The 19354-nt window shown below is 43.6% G+C and overlaps 1 protein-coding gene across 12 annotated transcripts; it reads right to left on the bottom strand.

Annotated features, from left to right (window-relative positions):
* Positions 1 to 1207: 1207 nt before the first annotated feature.
* On the bottom strand, positions 1208 to 17550 carry LOC306935053 (POU domain, class 2, transcription factor 1-like; the record flags this gene model as incomplete). 12 transcript variants are annotated; one of them, XM_079517882.1, is made up of 15 exons in its annotated part: positions 1208 to 2200; positions 2330 to 2415; positions 2515 to 2833; positions 3043 to 3154; positions 3272 to 3451; positions 5934 to 6079; positions 6718 to 6859; positions 7268 to 7441; positions 7547 to 7638; positions 7730 to 7880; positions 8028 to 8207; positions 8839 to 8934; positions 9763 to 9905; positions 10820 to 10885; positions 17484 to 17550. In XM_079517882.1, 15 exons carry the CDS (start codon positions 17527 to 17529, stop codon positions 1917 to 1919), a joined length of 2217 nt encoding a protein of 738 aa, XP_079374008.1. In that variant the 3' UTR covers positions 1208 to 1916. The 12 variants fall into 12 exon arrangements, with proteins under 12 accessions (XP_079374008.1, XP_079374004.1, XP_079374009.1 ...); XM_079517878.1 differs by having other exon boundaries at positions 5934 to 6089; positions 6719 to 6859; XM_079517883.1 differs by having other exon boundaries at positions 5934 to 6089; positions 6719 to 6859; positions 7742 to 7880.
* Between the last annotated feature and the right edge of the window lie 1804 nt (positions 17551 to 19354).

Raw genomic sequence — 19354 nt, 5'->3', positions numbered from 1 at the left:
CCACACCTTCCACCTGCCAATCCTGATCTTTTTTTTTTTGGTCACTTGTGCCGCCAATTAAAAGCTGAGCTAGAAGAAACTTTATCCCCCCCCCCCCCCCCCACAATAAAAAGAAAGAAGAAAAAAGGTCTTTGGAAAGTGATAATCAAAATATTGCATTTCTCTATTTTTGCCACTATGAGAGATTTTGTACTCATAAATATATTGACTAGGCTAAGCTACACAGACTATACACACTGTTTTAACAAATATTTTTGGTATATCTTGAAGTGAGCCAGTCAAACGACTGCAGACAAACGGACCTTTCAAATCAAAACGAGTTTTCATTCCTCCAAAACAGGCAGACTGCAGCTCATCAATCCAGTTTTTTTGGTACAGATACTGTGCACAAGTAGATACAACGGTACTTCAAAAAACAGACCCCCCCCCCCCCAGCATGGCTAATAAGCCAGACCGAATCAGCCGTTGGCAAAAGAAAATTGCCTGCCGGCGGATTACGGTCTGGAGAGGCTCAATTGTACGCCCATTTCCTACACCAGAGAACTGGTGAGGCCAATCGGGACACGGTATGCAATATGGGCGGGCTTTGGTACAGTGACGTTCAATGCTTGAGACCTTTGACTGACAGTAGCTCTGACCAATTGCGTCAAAGAGAAAATGTTTGAACCCGCCCCCCGGGAAACAAGATCCAATACACAGCATCTCCAGACTCAAAATACCACACGACAGTGTGATTTGAGTCTGGCTTATTAGCCAGGCTACCCACCCCCCTCCCCAACCCAACGTCAACATACAGCTGGTATGATGACCATGAGCCCCCCCCCCCCAAAAAAAGAGAGCGCAGTCAACCACAGAGCATGTGTTGTCATAAAATGACTGAACTCTGGGGCAGCAGCAGCTGAATCCACCATCTCTCCCTGTGACTACTGCTATCCACCAAACCACCTTCAATCAGACGTGGAACTGCAACGCATGCAGCTCTTTATTATTATTTTTTTAAAGCTCTTGACGTTATGATTTTTCAGTCATTTCCTATCAGTGTCTATGGAGTCGCGCCCAGACGTCAATTTTACAAAAGCTCCCGCGGCCCAAGTTCACCACTGCAGCAAAATGTAAAACTCAGTGTTTCCAGACAAGAGAGAGAACCGGAGAAGAGACACACCTGGTCCCTTAAGGTCCTTAAAGCAATGATAACCATTATATCGGCCACTTATTACTTTGTTTTTATAAAGCCTTATAACCACGATTTAAAAAAAAATGTTATGAGTTAAATATTAGATTTTTTTAAAAGTTCGGAAAGTGTCAACACATAGTTAAAAGAAAAGAAAAGTGTGATTTTTCTAATATATAACTGATATGATTAGTGTGAAAAAGGCCTGTTCCGACAGAACCCAAAAGAGATAAATCTGCAGATAGGGGCAACACACCAATCCCCAATAGTGATGATGTATATTGTGAAATTAGTAGTTCATTTTTGGTTAGAATTGTTTAGGGGAAAAGGGGGGGGTATTTCATATACATATACTGTATATGCAAATAAATTGGTGTGTGTGTGTGTGTGTGTGTGTGTGTGTGTGTGTGTGTGTGTGTGTGAGTGTGTGTGTGTGTGTGTGTATGTCTACATAGGAGTGACAGGCCAGAAACTGAACCACTCGAGCCACTGAATGTGACACTGGGGCCCAACCGAAAATTAAAATAAAAACTAAAATACTAAATAAAATAGGAGTAGGAGAATAAATCCATGCCTCTTTAGAGGAGGATATCTTTTTGGTGGCAGCAAAATGTTTAAATAATGATAGATGAAAAAAGGGAGGAGTGAAGCACAAAAGCCTCGATCAAAACAAACCTCCTTGTTCTCTATACGGTGTGGTTTTAACAAAGAAGTGCACAACGTAAAAAGAAAACAAGGAGGTGCTTCACTGAGCCTTGGAGGCAGTGGTAATGGTGGAGGCCGACACTGGCACGGCCGCCGTGGTCACTTGGTGGTGGTGGTGGTGGTGGTGGCCATCGGCGGAGAGGTGGAGGTGCCCCGCCCCTGCCGCGCTGGCCGACACCAGGCTGACGGGGTTACTGGCAAGCAGCGACAGGTTCTGGGGGTTCAGGAAGAGGGGTCCACCGAGGCCGCCTGCGGAGGTATTGGCAAACAGCAGGTTCCCGCCATCCAGGGAGGTGATGGGGAGAGCGTTGCTCGACGCGAGAGCTGCAAGGAGAAAAGATGGGGCAAAACGAGTTGAGGCATCGGCGTCGTGAGCTGCTTGTCTGACTGACGGTGAGGGGGGTGCTTATGTGCTGCAAATGCATGATAAAAAGAAAAATGTTATGTACTTGCCACTAAACAGACCTTGGATGGTGGCCAGAGTGCTGTTGCTCATGAGGGCAGGACCCAGAGCACCAGGAGCAAGGCTTAGCAAGGCCCTGGGTCACACAGATATACAGTCAACACGGCTGATAAGACACAAGCAGTATTTCAGTGAAAGATATGTTCCGTTTTTTTGGAGATGGCTTCCAACTCACCCCGGTGCAAACTGGGAGGAGGCCATCAGTCCTGGGTTGAGCCCGGCCGCGGCCGCCATGGCAGCGAAGCTGGCACTGGTTGGTAGCTGGGCATTCTGCAGCGCAGCGGACAGCCCCGGCGAGGCCACCATCACCTGGCCGCCCAAAGTGGTGTGCAGGGATGTGGGCGCTTGGGTGAAGATCGTTTGCTCCAGGCCTCTGCCGGACTCGGTCGACGTGGACAGCACAGACGTGAGGGACGGGCTTAAAGAGGGAGCCATGGTGATCATTGGTGTGGTGGAGATGACCGATGCCGTGTTTGTCACTCCGACTGTTGTACCTTGGGAGGAACAATGTGAATGAACGTGAATATGTAGTCGGTCATATATACAGTAAATGATGCCTTTATCCAAGGCACTTTACAGAGATTGTGCATTACATTCACCCATTCACACACACACATTCATACACCGATGGCGGCCGCCCACTCTACCCCTGAGACACCGCCGCCCCCAGTACAAGCATACCGTAAGATAACCACACACACACCTGTGAAGGTCAGGCCGGAGACGCTGGTGCTGGTAAGAGGCATTATTGGGTTTACAGTCAGAGTGGTGGGTGTGTTAATGGGGCTGCTCACAAGGCTTGCTGTGCTCGCCACCTGGATGACAGCGGAGAAACACGCCAGATTGAATGAGATACAGACAAAAGAATCAGTGAGAGAGAGAGAGAGAGAGAGAGAGAGACAGAGACAGAGACAGATTGTGTGTGTCTGTACCATAGGGCTACTGGGGGTGAATATAGTTTTGATGGGAGTGCTGCTGAGGCCACTGCTGGGGGGGTTGATCCTCTTCTCCTTCTGCCGCCGGTTGCAGAACCAGACCCGAATCACCTCCTTCTCCATGTTGAGCTGGTCAGCGATCATGGTGATCTCTTCAGAGGTAGGCTTTTGGTTCTGCTGAAAGAGGTCAAAGACATCGGGGATTCCCTTTCAGTATGAGTTAGCCAGGACACATCAAACGCAGCGCCGCCGATTAATGAGACACTAGAGAGCTAGAATAGACCACTGACTGAAGTCTGACGTCAATGCCACTAGAGGGCACTATTCCCCGGGTTGGGTTCATGTATTTTATATAAGAAAACCCAAAAAAAATCATCACAGCACATTTCTGTCAGAGGGGTGGCTGTGTGTTGTTTATGATGTTCATTCATATTTGATACAGCCCGTTTCTGGAGAAAATTTAATTAATTCTGCCGCAAAAGTCTTAAAACTACACTTCTGGGTCTGAACTCAATGTTGCTGCTAAAATACGTCACGTCCCGCTGTCGATACATTCCTGAGATTCCGAGTTGGCGTCAGCTGGCAGTGACTCCGTAATGAATACTTTGCCATTTAAGCCATTGACATAGATCTACGTCAATTAAAAGTAATTAATAAATGTTACGCTTAGCGCCAATGCCGTTTATGTACGGCAATTGGTCTTTTATAGTGCTTTTGATTGATCAAGTCATAATGCTACTCACGTTAGCATTGGGTTGCTGGTTGGTGTTGTCAAGAACACTGGGTCGCGCCATCTTGATGGCCGTGCCCATAAACACCCATTCTATCCGTTTCTTTCAATCGCCTGTATCTCCTATTCCTTGTCCCAGATGGCATTTTTGGTCAAAACAAGGTTTATTCCACGGCCCAGAACCGACGCTGTGATGCCCTCCATGATACATCATCCCTCCCCGTTTACCGACCAGCGCTGCTAAAACATCGTCACACACCCCAACATAAGGTCTGGATTTTTGGCTATTCAAAATAAGAGCTGAACAGGGAAAAATTCTGGATTTTATCACATGAATTATATCACAATTTATCATTAAATGCTAAGCGTTAATTAACACCCTGAGTGGCATAAACTGAGGTCTCTGTCCTATCAAATAGTAACGCCCCGACGCTCAGGACGGAGATTAATAAAAGGACGGAACTTTATTGATATCATAACGGAGCGCATCGCTCCACAGGCGAGTGCCTGTTGGGCAACATTCAATGTCATTTCCGGTTGGTACGTCATCCAAAAAGTTCCCCCCATTTTAGTGGATGTGACCGAAAATCTTAAAAACGTGAATAACTCTTTATCTAAATCAATCCGTCCAATTCTAATCAAAGATTTTTGACGGCCCATCGCGGTCCCGTCGCTAGTCGCGTTAGAATTAATCATACCTCCCGTTGTTGTCGATCGCCTCGGGGGTGTTTTGGCTACATCTAGCTACTTCAAGCTACTTCCCAAAAAGGCGCCGAGCCACCTTGAAATAGGTCCTGAAGAAACAAATCGCTGGGCGTCCTGATTTAATGGTTACAAATACCCCCGGGCGTTCAGGGTGTTAACACCCGTCGGCTGACAAAAATGTGATATTGACTATTTAATCGCTTTATATGGATAAGAAACTATGAAGAAAATCAACTTTAATGCTGCATTCACATGGAATCAGGCAAGCGGTAGACGACAACCGGACTTCATTTTAGTGGACGGGAGCAGGGCGGTAAATGGAACAGGACGGCACGGCAGCCCGGCAGCCAGAACCGGCGACGGTAACGGCAGACGGCATCAATGTTAAAATATTTAAACTTTTTACCGTGCCGTGCCGTCCAGCAGGTTTTGCCGTTTACCTCTTGCCCATGAATGCAGCATTAGCCCTGGGCCAGTTGCTAGGCAATGCCTAGCCTCGGAGGCCGCCGGCGTTTCTTTTCACAAGGAAAAGAAAAGCCTGGGAAAACGAGCCACATTTCGCGAGACATGGCCAAAGCATTTATGGGGGTCCCCAGCCAAAAACGTTGAGAACCCCTGCTCTAGACCGGAAGTCTGGCTGGGCCAGGCTAGGCAACGCCTTGCTCAGCCCCTCCCGGCCTGTTGCGTGCGCTCACACCCATTTACTTATGTTTCAATAGGTTTTTACGCTTATTTTCCCTCGGAAACTACGGCGCTGTCCGTGGTGATGATCAGATCCACGAGGTTCAATGCTCATTTGTGATTTTACAGTGCATCGCGATTACAATATTATCATTTCTGGAGAACGATAGCTAACGTGAGCTAATGCTAGCGTTAGCAATTTTGCTTCTCGCTTTTTAGCTAGGGGGAAAAACGGAATTGCGTCATAGTAAAATAAAAGTCATGAAAATAGCCAATGTCACAAACACGCCACATTGACGTGTTGTGAGCTTGTCTGCTATTTTCATTATTACATTTTTGGACTCCTATGTCCAGCTTTTAGTGTGTGTGCAAACACAAACTTTGTCCTACACAAACAAAATGTCATCGATAATGAATTGACCATTTTGAGTGTTTTGCGTGAACACAAACATTGCGTAACACAAACATTGAATTGTACGACGATAAGAGAGCCCCTCGCTTCCTAACAGGAGCTTGACAATAATAACAGAAAATGTGGCTCACCTCTAGAAAGCTCTTTTCTAAGGCCACTCGGATGTTGGTCTCAATACTGGTCCGTTTCTTCCGTCTGCGGTTGAGCCCCTCCATGCCCAGGCCGCCGGAACCCAGGGCACTGGGGCTGGACAGGGCCTGGTCAGATGTCAGGTTCTCTGCACAAACAGCACAGACGCAAAGGGAACGGGATAGAGGTAAAGACAGGGTACTATACTGTAACTGTACATTCATGCTTACTGTCTTACTGTCTTACTGCATGGTATGCAATGCAGCCAGACAGGTAGTGGGCAAGCACAGACATGCATTGTGTAAAAGAAAAGGATATACACATGCACGCATATATATATATATTACTATACATTACACATCAATGGATTCCACCATGCCCAGGGCATTCACTTCTAGTCATTTTTACTAGTTGACTAGTTGCCTAGTTTACTAGTCGACTAGTTGTTTAACTACCCATTATGTAAAACATAAAATAAATTAAAAAAAATAAACTTTTTTTTCTTTTTTTTCTTTGGGAAATAAATATGTGTACATTGAAAAACTGTGTACATGGTGACTATAACTATAATCTACCTGATCTTGAGGCCTACAAAATCGGGAAAAAAATAAAAAATAAAAGAAATAAACTTTTTTTTTTTTTTCTCCTTATCAACTAGTCAACTAGTACCAACAAGGTCGACTAGTGGATTTACTAGTCGACTAGTAAACTAGTCGACTAGTTGCTTAATGCCCTAGGCCCCATTCCTCTGACAACACACTGGGCTGGGTGAGTTCAGGGACAAACCTGCATCGTTGAGCCACTTCTCCAGCAGCGGCTTGAGTTTGCACATATTTTTAAAGCTCAGGTTCAAGGCCTCAAACCGAGAGATGGTGGTCTGGCTGAAGTCATTCCCGTACAGCTTCCCCATGGCCAGGCCAACGTCCCCCTGGAGTGACCGAAGGAAGGCAACCACCATGATGAGATGGAGAGAGGTGGAGAAATAATAATGTTAGTGCAAACTCTATAGTGCTATTCAATGTGTTTGTCTTGATTTCTGGAATCAGTATATTAATAAAAGTCCTTTGTAATGGCGTGGGTGTTGTAGGGGAAGCCGTCTTGAACAGCTACATGCATGACGTCATGAACCAGAATCACCTCTAGTCATGAAAGCCTTATTGAGAGGTTAAAGTGAAACTGACCACAGTGAATATGACTGCCCATATAAACTATGTCTAACTAGCTAAATTGGAGGGGAATACCCCAACTCAATTTGCACCCTATGCCATGGATCGTCGAAATAGCCCAGCCGCCCAGGCTTGTTTCTTGATTAATGACTTCCTTTCCTCACACACACCTGTGTGAATCCCAGTTTGATCCGTCTCTGTTTGAAGGTCTTGGCAAACTGCTCCAGCTCCTCCAGGTCACTGGGCTCCTCCATGGTGGGGGTGTCCAACCTTTTGGGTGGTGTCTGACTGTGGGGGAGAGAGAGGATGGGGGTGGCTGCTATCGTACGGGTCGGTGTCGCTGGCTGCGGAGGGCAAAACAAATACAAAACGTGGATTATTGCCCCACGGTGGTTATGTCAGGCAGCTTGTCCGGAGACTCTACGAGAGTTGTGTTCACCGTCACTGACCTGAGTGGCAAGGGTAATGCTCGGTTGGGTCGGCAGGAGGTTGGCTTGGCTTTGAGGTAGTTGAGTTAGAAGACTCTGGGCTTGCGAGAGAACTAGGGAAAAAAAAGAGCAGGTGAGTGACGTCCCAGGAACAAACGCAATGTAATGCTTTTAAACCTCAATGTTTTATGTTTGTTGTTTTACATGGGAACGCACTGTACGCACTCTGCTGGCCCTGCGGCGACTGTGAGATGATGAACTGAGCAGGTTGTAGTGGTGTGGCGATGTGGTGGCCGGGCTGCACCAGGACAAACTGGGGCATACTTAGACTCTGCTGCTGTAGCTGCTGTAATTGCTGCACGACAAAATGCGAAAGATATCACTGAAAAACAATATCCAGCAAGTGTAAGTGTGTGTGTGTGTGTGTGTGTGTGTGTGTGTGTGTGTGTGTGTGTGTGTGTGTGTGTGTGTGTGTGTGTGTGTGTGTGTCTCTCTCTCTTACTGGGATATGGATGGGCTGTGACAGGGATGACAGCTGGGCCTGGGTGACGGGCGTGAGTGCAGAGGCTGAGATGTTGGCTCCAGTGTTCTGTTGGTTGGCCGAGTGCTGTACAGCTGCCGCCAGAAGCTGGGCCTGGGCCTGCTGCAGTAGCATCTGCTGCTGTGCTGGGGTCAGGGTCAGCTGAAGGAGGAAGCCCGGACAGTAGGCACAAGAGGTAGTAAGACAATGAGAGGTAGTAGTTAGGAAGAGGATTCAAAAGTCACAATAAAACATTACATATTATTTTAAAAAGGTGTAATCATCACACCGTGGCCATAGAGATAAATGGAGGGGATTCGTATGGCTGAGGCACAAGTACAAATGAACATGAAGATTTCATTCACGAACTCACAGCCCACATGCATAAAAAAACATTCACCTTTGTGTAGTTCAAGTGCAGCTCAAACATTCAGTCTACTCTCCACAAATAAAATATGGAGTCATGGACTCAGCCATTGATGTAGAAAAATGGACTCCAAGTGCGTCATGTGATTGCCCTGATATTACAAGCGTGCAGAGACACACCGAGGCTATGTCCAAACAGCCCCTTCTGCTTCTGCTGTGGATGGACTTGGACATAGCCTGACCAGACCACCATTGGGATAAAGAATAAAGGAAAAAAAAAGGCAGGCAGGCGGAGAAGAAAACTGCCGTAGCCACTGAATCAGGGTCAGAAATCACTTCAAACATATTCTTGACAGTATCAACTGATCCCAGATCCATGGCTAGGGCCAAGTTCTAACTCAAACCAAGGAGGCAACATGCCACTTACTCCAGCTATCTGTCCCCCGGCCAACATTAACTGGGTTTGGGGCAACACACTCTGCTGGACGGAGGTCGGAAGAGCACCCGAGTCTTCCGACTTACACTAGTAGAGGTAAAGGACAAAATGCGACATTGAGACAACCTTGCCAGGAGACCTAACCAGAAAAGTGTAGGCTACACTGAAAAATTGTGAAACGTGAGGATGGACCGTCCAAATTCATTTGGATGAAAAACGAATAGATGTGCAGGTAATCCAGATTAAAACAAAAACATAAACAGACCCACTCAAATAACAAATTAACAAGGCCAAGGAAACTCTGACACCCAAACAAGACTCAAAGAATGAGTCCTTTGTCTTTAAGAGAGCAAGAGGATTTAAATTAAAAGGCAAGTAGGTGGGTGTTTAAAATGTACTGCAGCCTTCAGAGACAAGGGATTGGGAGGGTGGGGGGGGGTGCTAATTAAAATAACTGGTATGCAGTGCATGTAAATTCTGCATAGATTTGCATATTCTCTACCATCTGTTTCCGAGCAACCGCAGAGCAGCTAATTAGCATACAGGGTTGATTAATCTGCCTTGTTGCCAGGCGACACGAGAGCCTGGCTCATTTAAATGGAACTCTTTCTGCGTGTACATGTCTGCAAGCCTCTTAGTCAAACTTCCTACCTCATTTTCGTTGCAATACAATCCAACAACCGTGTACATTCAAAATTTGTAGAATGACTTTGATATTGAGAGCCAAGATAAAAATAAATTAAAAAAAAAAGCGCACCTCAAATTGAATAGCTGTCACCACCCGTTTTGTGAATGTTCTGATCAGTGTAATTATTGTTGGCATAAAGACTCAGGTGGTATTGGTAATATAGTATAGGCATGCCTATGGCGTGTGTGTGTGTGGATCAAGATGGCAGGGGGTATGTGGCAAGTTACCTGTTGGAGGAGGGCTTGTGCATGGGCATTAGTGATTGCACTTGTGGTTGGCACCGTTTGCCTCTGAAAGTCCAGTCCTGAAAGTCCATTTGTTTGGACACCTAAGGACAGAAAAAGCTCATTGAGGATAGCACCAGGAAATGCTTTACTCACACGCACGCACACGCACACACACACACACAGAGAGACACATACACACAGACACATACACACAATTTAATATGTGTGAGGGATTTTCCATGACTTTTGGCGTGTCCAGAGTGAAAGGTCACACATGGAGATGGAGAACACAGGCCACGCAGTCCTCGACATTACATCTAATATCAGACTACTGGAGCCCAGATTTAATGTATTGTATTGCTAATTAATTGACTGCAATGGACCACAATATAATGCTTTTAGCATAGCTTTTCTGACTGTACTACCATACTGAGAACAAACTTAATAATAAAGTATTCAATCAATCAATTGTCAAATCATATTGTTAAGGTGCAAGAAAATTAAAAGGCGTAAAACAACAGCAGTTAAGAAGGATCATAATTACATGATATGGTCCCATAAATCTGCTGGAATGTTAAGCTGGTGAATTTGATTTGCAAATGACACCAGCATTAAATATTAACATTACAGTCCTATATGAATATTCACATTAAGCAACACTGTCGGTATTCATCTTATACCTCATTACACAGCATAAATATCATGCAATTCAATGTTTGGCCTACAATGCTCATTGCTACAATAATTAATATTACAGAATCACTCAAGCATCAAGGCAGAGGAAATCAATGTTCATATTCAATAGGCAAGAGAGGAACCAAGTTACAGTGTTTGACTAATGATTTCATTGCACAAAAATGATGATTAGGGTTTTTATAATTCTGGTATCGTTTTCATTGTCAAAATCAAAAATATAACAATAGATAAAATAAGCACCTTTCACATATATCATGTTCAGGCCTAATTTAAATTTGGAAACCTGTTGATTTAGCCAGTAGAAATTGTTTCCCTCCACTTGACACTCCAAAAAAGAGGAGGAAAGTTGCATGTTACCCACCTGTGTTTCCACCAATGATCTCCATTGCACATTTAGTTTCCGACTGATTTATATTCATTTTGGAATCTGGAAGAGACAGACAGAAGGGGACAGAGTAAGAAACCGGCCTCTACATTCAAAAGTATATATATTTTTGACCTGCACAATCAGCCATCGGACATGTGCAGTCATCTTCATCACCAGAATCATCCCAATACCATTTGACACAATACAATTAGATTAAAAAAAAAGATGCTGTGCGCTGAAAGACAACTGACAAAAATAATGTATATAAGTTGCGACACACACACACACACACACACACACACACACACACACACACACACACACACACACACACACACACACACACACACACACACACACACACACACACACACACACACACACACACACACACACACACACACACACACACACACACACACACACACACACACACACACACACACACACACACACACACACACACACACACACACACGAAGAGTTTCACAACAACTCCAACGACAGCCAACAACCCTCCATTAAACGCGCACCTCAACACTTATTCCATCACTCACCCTCTTCTGGTCCACACGTTTTCTCCAGCATGGTTGCAACAAGAGCTACCAGGAGAAAACTGTCTGTGCAGAGCAGACCCTCAGAATGGGTGCCCACTGCCCGGCACTCTGCCCCTCCCCTCACTCCTCCCCCTGTTCACTCTCCACTGGTCAGCGAGCAGAATCCAATACAACTACAGCTACACACACAGACACAGTGGCACTGTGTCCACCACACGGTCCAGTGAACAACACTGGGATACACACACACTGGGAAAGCCAACAGGGTTGAGGCAAACAACTCTCCTATCCTCTCTCTCTCTCTCTCTCCCCCTTGTCTTTTCTTTACCCCCTTTGACGCCCTCTTTTAACACTCCCGACGTTGCCCTTGCACCCTCTTTTCTTCCCGTTCCTCTCTCCGTCTCGTGTGCCAGGGTTGTCACGACTTCAGAAAAACTTCTCTGCCTCTCTTTCTAGAATGAAACAGAAACGACGACTGCAGCTGGCAGCCTCCTAGCTCTAACCCCCCCCCCAACAACACTATAATGAAGGATAATCAGTATTCAGCTGATTAAAGCCGTATGCAAATCTGCCCCTGCCTCGTTAGCGATGCAAGGCTTTGAAGTCCTGCGAGCGACGCATTTCACACCGGGCTCTGAAAGCTTTCTGCATAATTTAAAACCCCCATAAATATTTATCAGCTCATTAGCATATTAATTGGATGGCTTTTGGAGGACGATAAAAAAACAGGGGAATAAGGAGGACACGCGGGGAACGAAGGAGAAAAAAAATACAAAATAGTGCTCAAACCAGCACTCAGCACAGCAGAGGCAGCAACAGCACAATGCCAATTATTGTGCGAGTGAACAGACAAAAATGTAATTAGCTAAGAGCAGGTAAAGGGCTGAAGATATCCCAGAATGCAATGTGAGGCCTGTCGGCGGTGGTCTGAGCATGTTAGCGAGGAGAGATGGCGATAATAGAATGTCTCAGTCCGGAGCACCTCCAGGAGTCATGGAAACCAGGCCCAACTATTAAAAGGGTGTGGGTGGGTGGGGGCATGAGTGGGAGGGGGGGACCCGCTCAATCGGAAATAAATAACTCCACATTAATCCACCACGAGCCCGTCATTACTGCTACACCCCCTGTGGCTAAAGCATTCCACAGTGAACAACTACAGAGAGTGGGTATTGCAGGCTATGTTTATGAAGTGTTTGAAGATTAGCATATTTAGATTAGCTTTAAATTCCATTAGTATTTCACTTCGGAGCTCTTTTTAATTCATTTTAAGACATGCTCTGAGAGCTAATGTGCCAGAGAAACAAGCATGCTATGGTGACTGAGGCACAGGTGTCAAATAAATGGAGATTAGGATGACAAGAGCTGAATGGCTGAGCATGTGCTGTAGATATTGAAGTTTGGGCTTTATGTGGTCGTTCCAAAAATATTGACCCGGACAAAATTCTGGGCACCTCATTCACTTAGTCCATCCATCATGCTTGCCAAAAGGTATTTATAGCTTTATTTGACCAAAACTAACCAAGAGGGCATGGTGAGGTTTACACAAGACAGGAAGTAAACCAAATAGATTCTCGTAAGACCATGAGACATAAACAGTAACTGAACAGACTGATCACTCTATTATCACTCTAAATCGACTAGTCATCTACTGTCACCAGTCAATGTACATTACAGTCATTTAGCAGACGCTTTTATCCAAAGCGACTTACAATAAGTGTATTCAACATAGGTAGGGAACAAAAACTACTAATCACCAGAAGTCTTTAGTGCATTTTCTGCAAAAACAAGCAACCAAGAGTATACCTAGCGCTAAGGTAAAAGTGCAATATATCAGCTACCTATTTCGTATGTAATATAAGCCACTTTACCCTGCACCGTACAGAATAATGTAGGCTACCATAAGGCCTGACCTTAACCGGGGAAGATCCAGAAATAAATGGCAAATAGTCATATTCAATATGTTGCAGACTCAACTGCAATCTTCATGCCTGGGATATAATATGCTGTATGTGTGTGAGAGAACCCATAATATTATATCGGTTCTCTCACCAAATGTGAAAACAAATAATATGCTACATATAGGCCCGCCGCCCAGTCACAGAATAGTGTACAAAAACTCAACTGTGGTACCATGTCTTATGCCATAGTGATTTTTAATAAGTAGCTCATTAGCGCAGAGCCATGTGATTAAGCACACACACACACACACACACACACACACACACACACAGACACACACAGAATTATAAAATAAAAATAAATAATACAAATCTTGAACATAATTGTGTCACAAATTGCCAAGTTTATGTTAATTGTATGGATTCTAACATCTAATCTGGCATGATGGTGATCTATTGTATTCTTTGTTCACCAACTATTCTATTACAGCGTAATATATATTTATGAGCACAACTTCTCCATGCTCATAATAAGGCATTCTTTCTTGGCACTCTGTCTTAAATTCCATTCATTCCTATACACAGGCTGTCAGAAATGTCAGAAACAAAGTTATCTTTTTGGTGCATCACACAAGGCTATTCGTTATGATTCTCTTCCTCCGCTCTGCAACAGCTTGTTTGACTGGAGCCTTCATGTAGAGGCCTACTCAATACTTTGAGATGCCCATGTCTTGAATCTATTACTGGAAAGGATGCATTATTCATGGCGACTGTGTTTACATTAATGAATATTCATGATGGAACTCCTAGGATGGAATGAGGGTGGAACAGTAAAACTGATTAAATGAGAAAAGTGTGCCTTAGTGTGCCCAAGTACGAAGATGACAAAATTATTTCTCCTCTGTATACCAAGTAGCCTTGCCTAATGCCTAGGTCAATAAATCAATCAGCGTTGAGTGGAAGGCCATTTTCACACACAGCTGATATCATTTCTCACAATATATTATGACTGCAAAACGACAACATGGATTAGAAGATTAATGCAACCACATGTTGAGCAGATCAGCTACAGTACTGCAATATCTTTTCTATACCATGTCCTTTAGACAAAAAGCACCACATAGCCTATGTATTAATTCATGAAAACACTCACTAGAGTCTAGTGACTAGACTAAAGTAGTGTTTCTCTTTGATTCGACTGAAAAGGAACCTCAAAGCTAAACCTATGATAGCACACTTGACCTACATGAATTATCCTGTGACTGCTTAGTAATAGTAGCCCATGACATGTAGAAAGCAATATATCCAAATCATTAGCATGTTTCAATACTGACATTTGTCATCAACAGACCTTTTTATTGTCTCCACCAGGTCGAAGACATGGGGAGAGAGTACGTTTTGCACTCCGTCCGTGTGAGTGAGTGAGTGTGTGTGTGTGTGTGTGTGTGTGTGTGTGTGTGTGTGTGTGTGTGTGTGTGTGTGTGTGTGTGTGTGTGTGTGTGTGTGTGTGTGTGTGTGTGTGTGTGTGTGTGTGTGTGTGCGTCCGTCTGTTACCAGCTACCGGCCAAATTCTGGATGCCAACGATGAACCTCTGCCCCAAATTTTCCAGAACGGCCTGTTATAGCGCCACCAGGGGGCCGACTTTTGCTATTATTATTACTCTCTCTATAGTCGTGTGTTCAAGACGACAGATCTGTCTGATATTTTATATTCCATCCTAATTGGCTAACATTGGCTTTCAAAGTTTGCAGGATTGGCCCGTTTGGAACAAAAAGCCTGAAATCATGAACGCAGCATGCAATTTAAGTGAAAACTTTCACTGACTTTCCTACTAGGCTGAGGAATATATCCCACTCCTTTCACATTGGCCTGTTATAGCATCACCAACAGGTGGATTTTTGCAAAACACCAACGTAAAATCATCTAATTGCCATCCAAGGCGTAAGAAGAAATGGCACCCATTTCACATTGGCCTATTATAGCACCACCAGGAGGCCACAACCTGACCTAGCCTGGTGGAGACCTGTGCCCCGAGGGGCACTTTATCTAGTTCTATTTGAGTTAATTGTTTGTCAAGCCTGGCAATGTAAAGTATTCTATTTTAGGTATTTGCTTGCCAAGCCTGGCAGAACTGTCTTTTTCTTTTTGTTTTGCTTCATGTTACAATTCATCTGGTAATTGTAAGAAGTTATAATTAGTTGTAAAAACTAAGCATAGAAAACAATAAAATGGTAAAATGATAGTAATAGAAAGCAGACTTTGAATTTGTTTAAATTTGTATTATTAATTGCATACACATTCCGGCCAGTGCCTCTTGTCCTCAGCCTTCATTTAGCTAAAATGGTCTATGCTGTTGCTACAAGTTGTTAGGGTCGGTTTGCCCCTTTAAACAAATTCGCTAAACCACAGGGGAGAAAGAGGTATCCGCAAGCTGTGACTTGCCCTATTATTAAACAGACTGAGCGAGCGAGAGAGAGAGAGGGGGGGGGAATTAGAATGCCCTGTCTGTTGTTGTGGCTTTCCGGAAGTGGGCCTCACCACCCCCCGGGCCTTTGGGGGGAATGCTGCACACTGCACAGGTACCCATGTTAAACTGTGAAAACGGCCATTCATAGTCAAAGTAAAGTAGTTTAGTTAAAATATACCTCCTCCTCAACAATTGTCTTGGTCATGTGTGACAATGAATGCATTGCTTGTCTTGTCTGTTTACTGCGGATCGTGTACAACATTCCTAAATTTAAGCTATTCTAAAACAGCGAAATTAATATTTTGTTCAGGGGAAAAAATAAACGCCCCCCAACAACCCGCCTGCACACACACACACACACACAGGCAGACGCACTGGGACTGAACTGAATGGATCTGTGAGACTTGTAAAACTTGTACCAACAACGCGCACTTTTCCCGCACGTCTCTTTAAAAAAAACAACAATGCGAAACATCACGAATGTAAGCTGACTGTTCCATTTAACAACTACAATGTAAAAGATATGAATTCAACATTCGAAAATTCTGGAACCAAGTTGCGAACGCAGTCGTAAACTTGCTCCCTAAACGAAATACCACCGAGTGCTATTGACGATTACACCCCCAAATTCATTATCATACTACATCTTACCAAAAATAACGGATCAACAAAGTTCGTTGTAGATCAGTCGAGACATTAACTTCGCGTTTACAATGTAGTAATATAGCACTATAAACCATTTACACCGTGGCCTGACTACTAGCCTTTCGGTCGGGTGGAAATATAATTCTATACCGAAATGTCTACATTTCTTTCAGTTGGGGAAAATGCGTCATTTTGACGAAAAAGGCTCGCGCGACGAAGTCCAAAAATGTGCCGTTATAGTTGTTGAGTTTATGTAGAGAATGCCGCGAACAGAACAACACTCGGCATTCTGGTCCTGTGTGTGTGTGTGTGTGCCATAGGTGTGTGCAGTGTGTGTGCCGGGGATGGGAGGCCCACATGAATAACACAACAGCCTGCCTGTATGCAGCTGCAGCACCGAGCACACAAAGGCACAAGAAGAAAAAAAACGGGCACAAAGCTATAAAATCACGTCCAGTAAAAAAAAAAAAAACTATTCTTCCCCATCAACCACAGCTAGGCAAGATCATCGTTAATGTATTTGTGTGTAAATAAATGTGATCGTCCCGGCGCAGAGCTGCCCCGCTCAACCCTTAAAAAATGAATATGCAAACCGCTTTCAAAAGCTTCATGCTGCTGCTGTGTGCTGCTGTGTGTGTGCATCAACACACAAAGCAAAGCCGACCTGACTGCTGCCTTTAGCAGGCTGGGCTAACGCTAGCCTTGGCTGCTTGCTTGCTACTTCATTTCAACCAAACTGCATTTATGATATGGGTTAATATGTCACCCCAAGGACCAGAGTCACGTCGCCGATTACTAATAAAATATGCTAAATTGTATTTGTCGACAGAGGTATGAATATGTAGCGGCGTACAGCGGTCTAATCACACAAAGGGAGGCATGTTTTTCCCTGTAATTTTGCCGTCGCACTGCAATAGCCCGTTTCCTCCTCTGTCAAATTACAGCTGGATATAAATAAACTAAACCTGGCTATTATCGCCAGCCTATTTGGGCCAAATGAGCCTCTTTTCGCGAGTGTTGTGTGCATTTCGGATTGTGAGTTAGAGAGTTTGAATATGAGTATGAATATGTAAAATGCTGTAATGATTACCTGGTCCTGAACTCTCATCTTGACTCGCTGCTCCTCCGTCCGCCATTTTGAATATTTAACCCGAAATCCCAGCCCCGAGCGTGCCACACGCGCACGCACACACACAGTCACACACACGCACACACACACGCGCGCGCGCACATAAATACACGCGGAATTTCACACATGTATTGTACATACAAACATATGCACGCGCGTCGCAGAAGCGACTTTGATATATGTCCAATTGACCATTGAGCTTTGTACTTGAATAAGGAATAACTCCAGTCCAGTGATTGAGTGAGTGATTTTGGTTTTAAACTCTGGTCAGGGATATAAGATATGCAGGCTTGTTGTTTAAATAGGCCTATAAGTACATTATCCTGCCTGAATACTTAAAAGTGAGTCCAGGAGGTTGAAAAAGTTCAGACAAGGACCCCTTTCACCCAGGTTTGCATATGGGCTGTATTATATCTGTAGGATAGGATACAATAGGCTATGAATATATTATAAGATATTATGTTTTATCCTACAGATTAGGATCTGTTTTAGGTAGCGTGCTGTTTTCTTATTCTTATTAATTTTGTTATGTTGGAAGATAGGCATATAGGGCGTTACATGAAATAAAATAGCAGCCTACAATACAATATGCATAAAGACAATGCTACTATAAGACAAACAACCCCATATCAACCAAGTATAACTCACGTCATGAATATAATTATGTTGTGAAAAATGTAAATATCTGTCATGATCTTATCTGTTTTGGCAGTTTATTTGAGGAAACAGTGAAAGCAGTTTGACACATGACAATATATTTATATAAATATATGTGACATTTTCATCAAGACAGTCATAATTCCAAACTGTAAATAGCTGTGAATATCTTGAAGATTAAATGTAATGAAGAGATTACAACTATTAAAACATAATAGCAATATCAAATGGCTAAATATTCATCAGTATCTCTAAATTAGTTAGATAGATTAACTGGTATGTATCAATTCTGTCATGTCTCTCGTGTTACATCCAACACTGAATGCTTTTAGATGACCATGTGGGGCAAACATTCAGCGAAAATAGCAGATCTACAAGATCACAACACAGTCGCAACTCGCACCATAGCTGTATATTGGCCCAGGCCTGTGTGTGTGTGTGTGTGTGTGTGTGTGTGTGTGTGTGTGTGTGTGTGTGTGTGTGTGTGTGTGTGTGTGTGTGTGTGTGTGTGTGTGTGTGTGTGTGTGTGTGTGTGTGTGTGTGTGTGTGTGTGTGTGTGTGTGTAAATTCCTCAGTAAATTCCTCAGTGTTCATTTATCTCTGAGTGACATTTGTACACACTCTATTACACATGTATAAATTAGATATTTCTGTAAATTATCTCTAAAGGAGCAGAGTATGTCTTTAGCAGGAGATGATAGTTATATAGGAGATTAATTATACATTAATATAAGATCCAAGAAAAAGGATAATTGTGGGTAATTATATGTTGAAGCACTGAGAAAACTGTTGCTTTTTTATATGTTACAATCATATTTATTATCTTTTTATGTTGGAATATTTTGGAAGACCAGGATACTAAGCAAGCACTAAAGCAGTTCCTCATGCGTAACTAACTGGCACATTTGGCTCAATTTTAAGACCAATACTGCAACCTGCAGGAAATGTTAAACATAACAACAAATATAAGCAACACAGTAAAACAAATGTGCCTGCATGGTCAAATGAGTGCAATAAAACATCCAACAAAGTTTGTTTTGTTTAGGTTTTGTTTCATATTGTTCCATTTAACTGAAACTAAGTCATAGACTAATAAATTAGGATATTCTAGTCATGTGAGTAATATTTCCTGTCTTATCACCATTCAGTACTAAAGGTGCGCCTTATCAAAGTTG

The sequence above is a fragment of the Electrona antarctica genome, assembly GCF_951216825.1.
Source record: "Electrona antarctica genome assembly, chromosome: 13".
NCBI lineage: Eukaryota > Metazoa > Chordata > Actinopteri > Myctophiformes > Myctophidae > Electrona > Electrona antarctica.
Note: the sequence above shows the minus strand (reverse complement) of the source record. Positions and strands in the feature narration are given on the sequence as shown.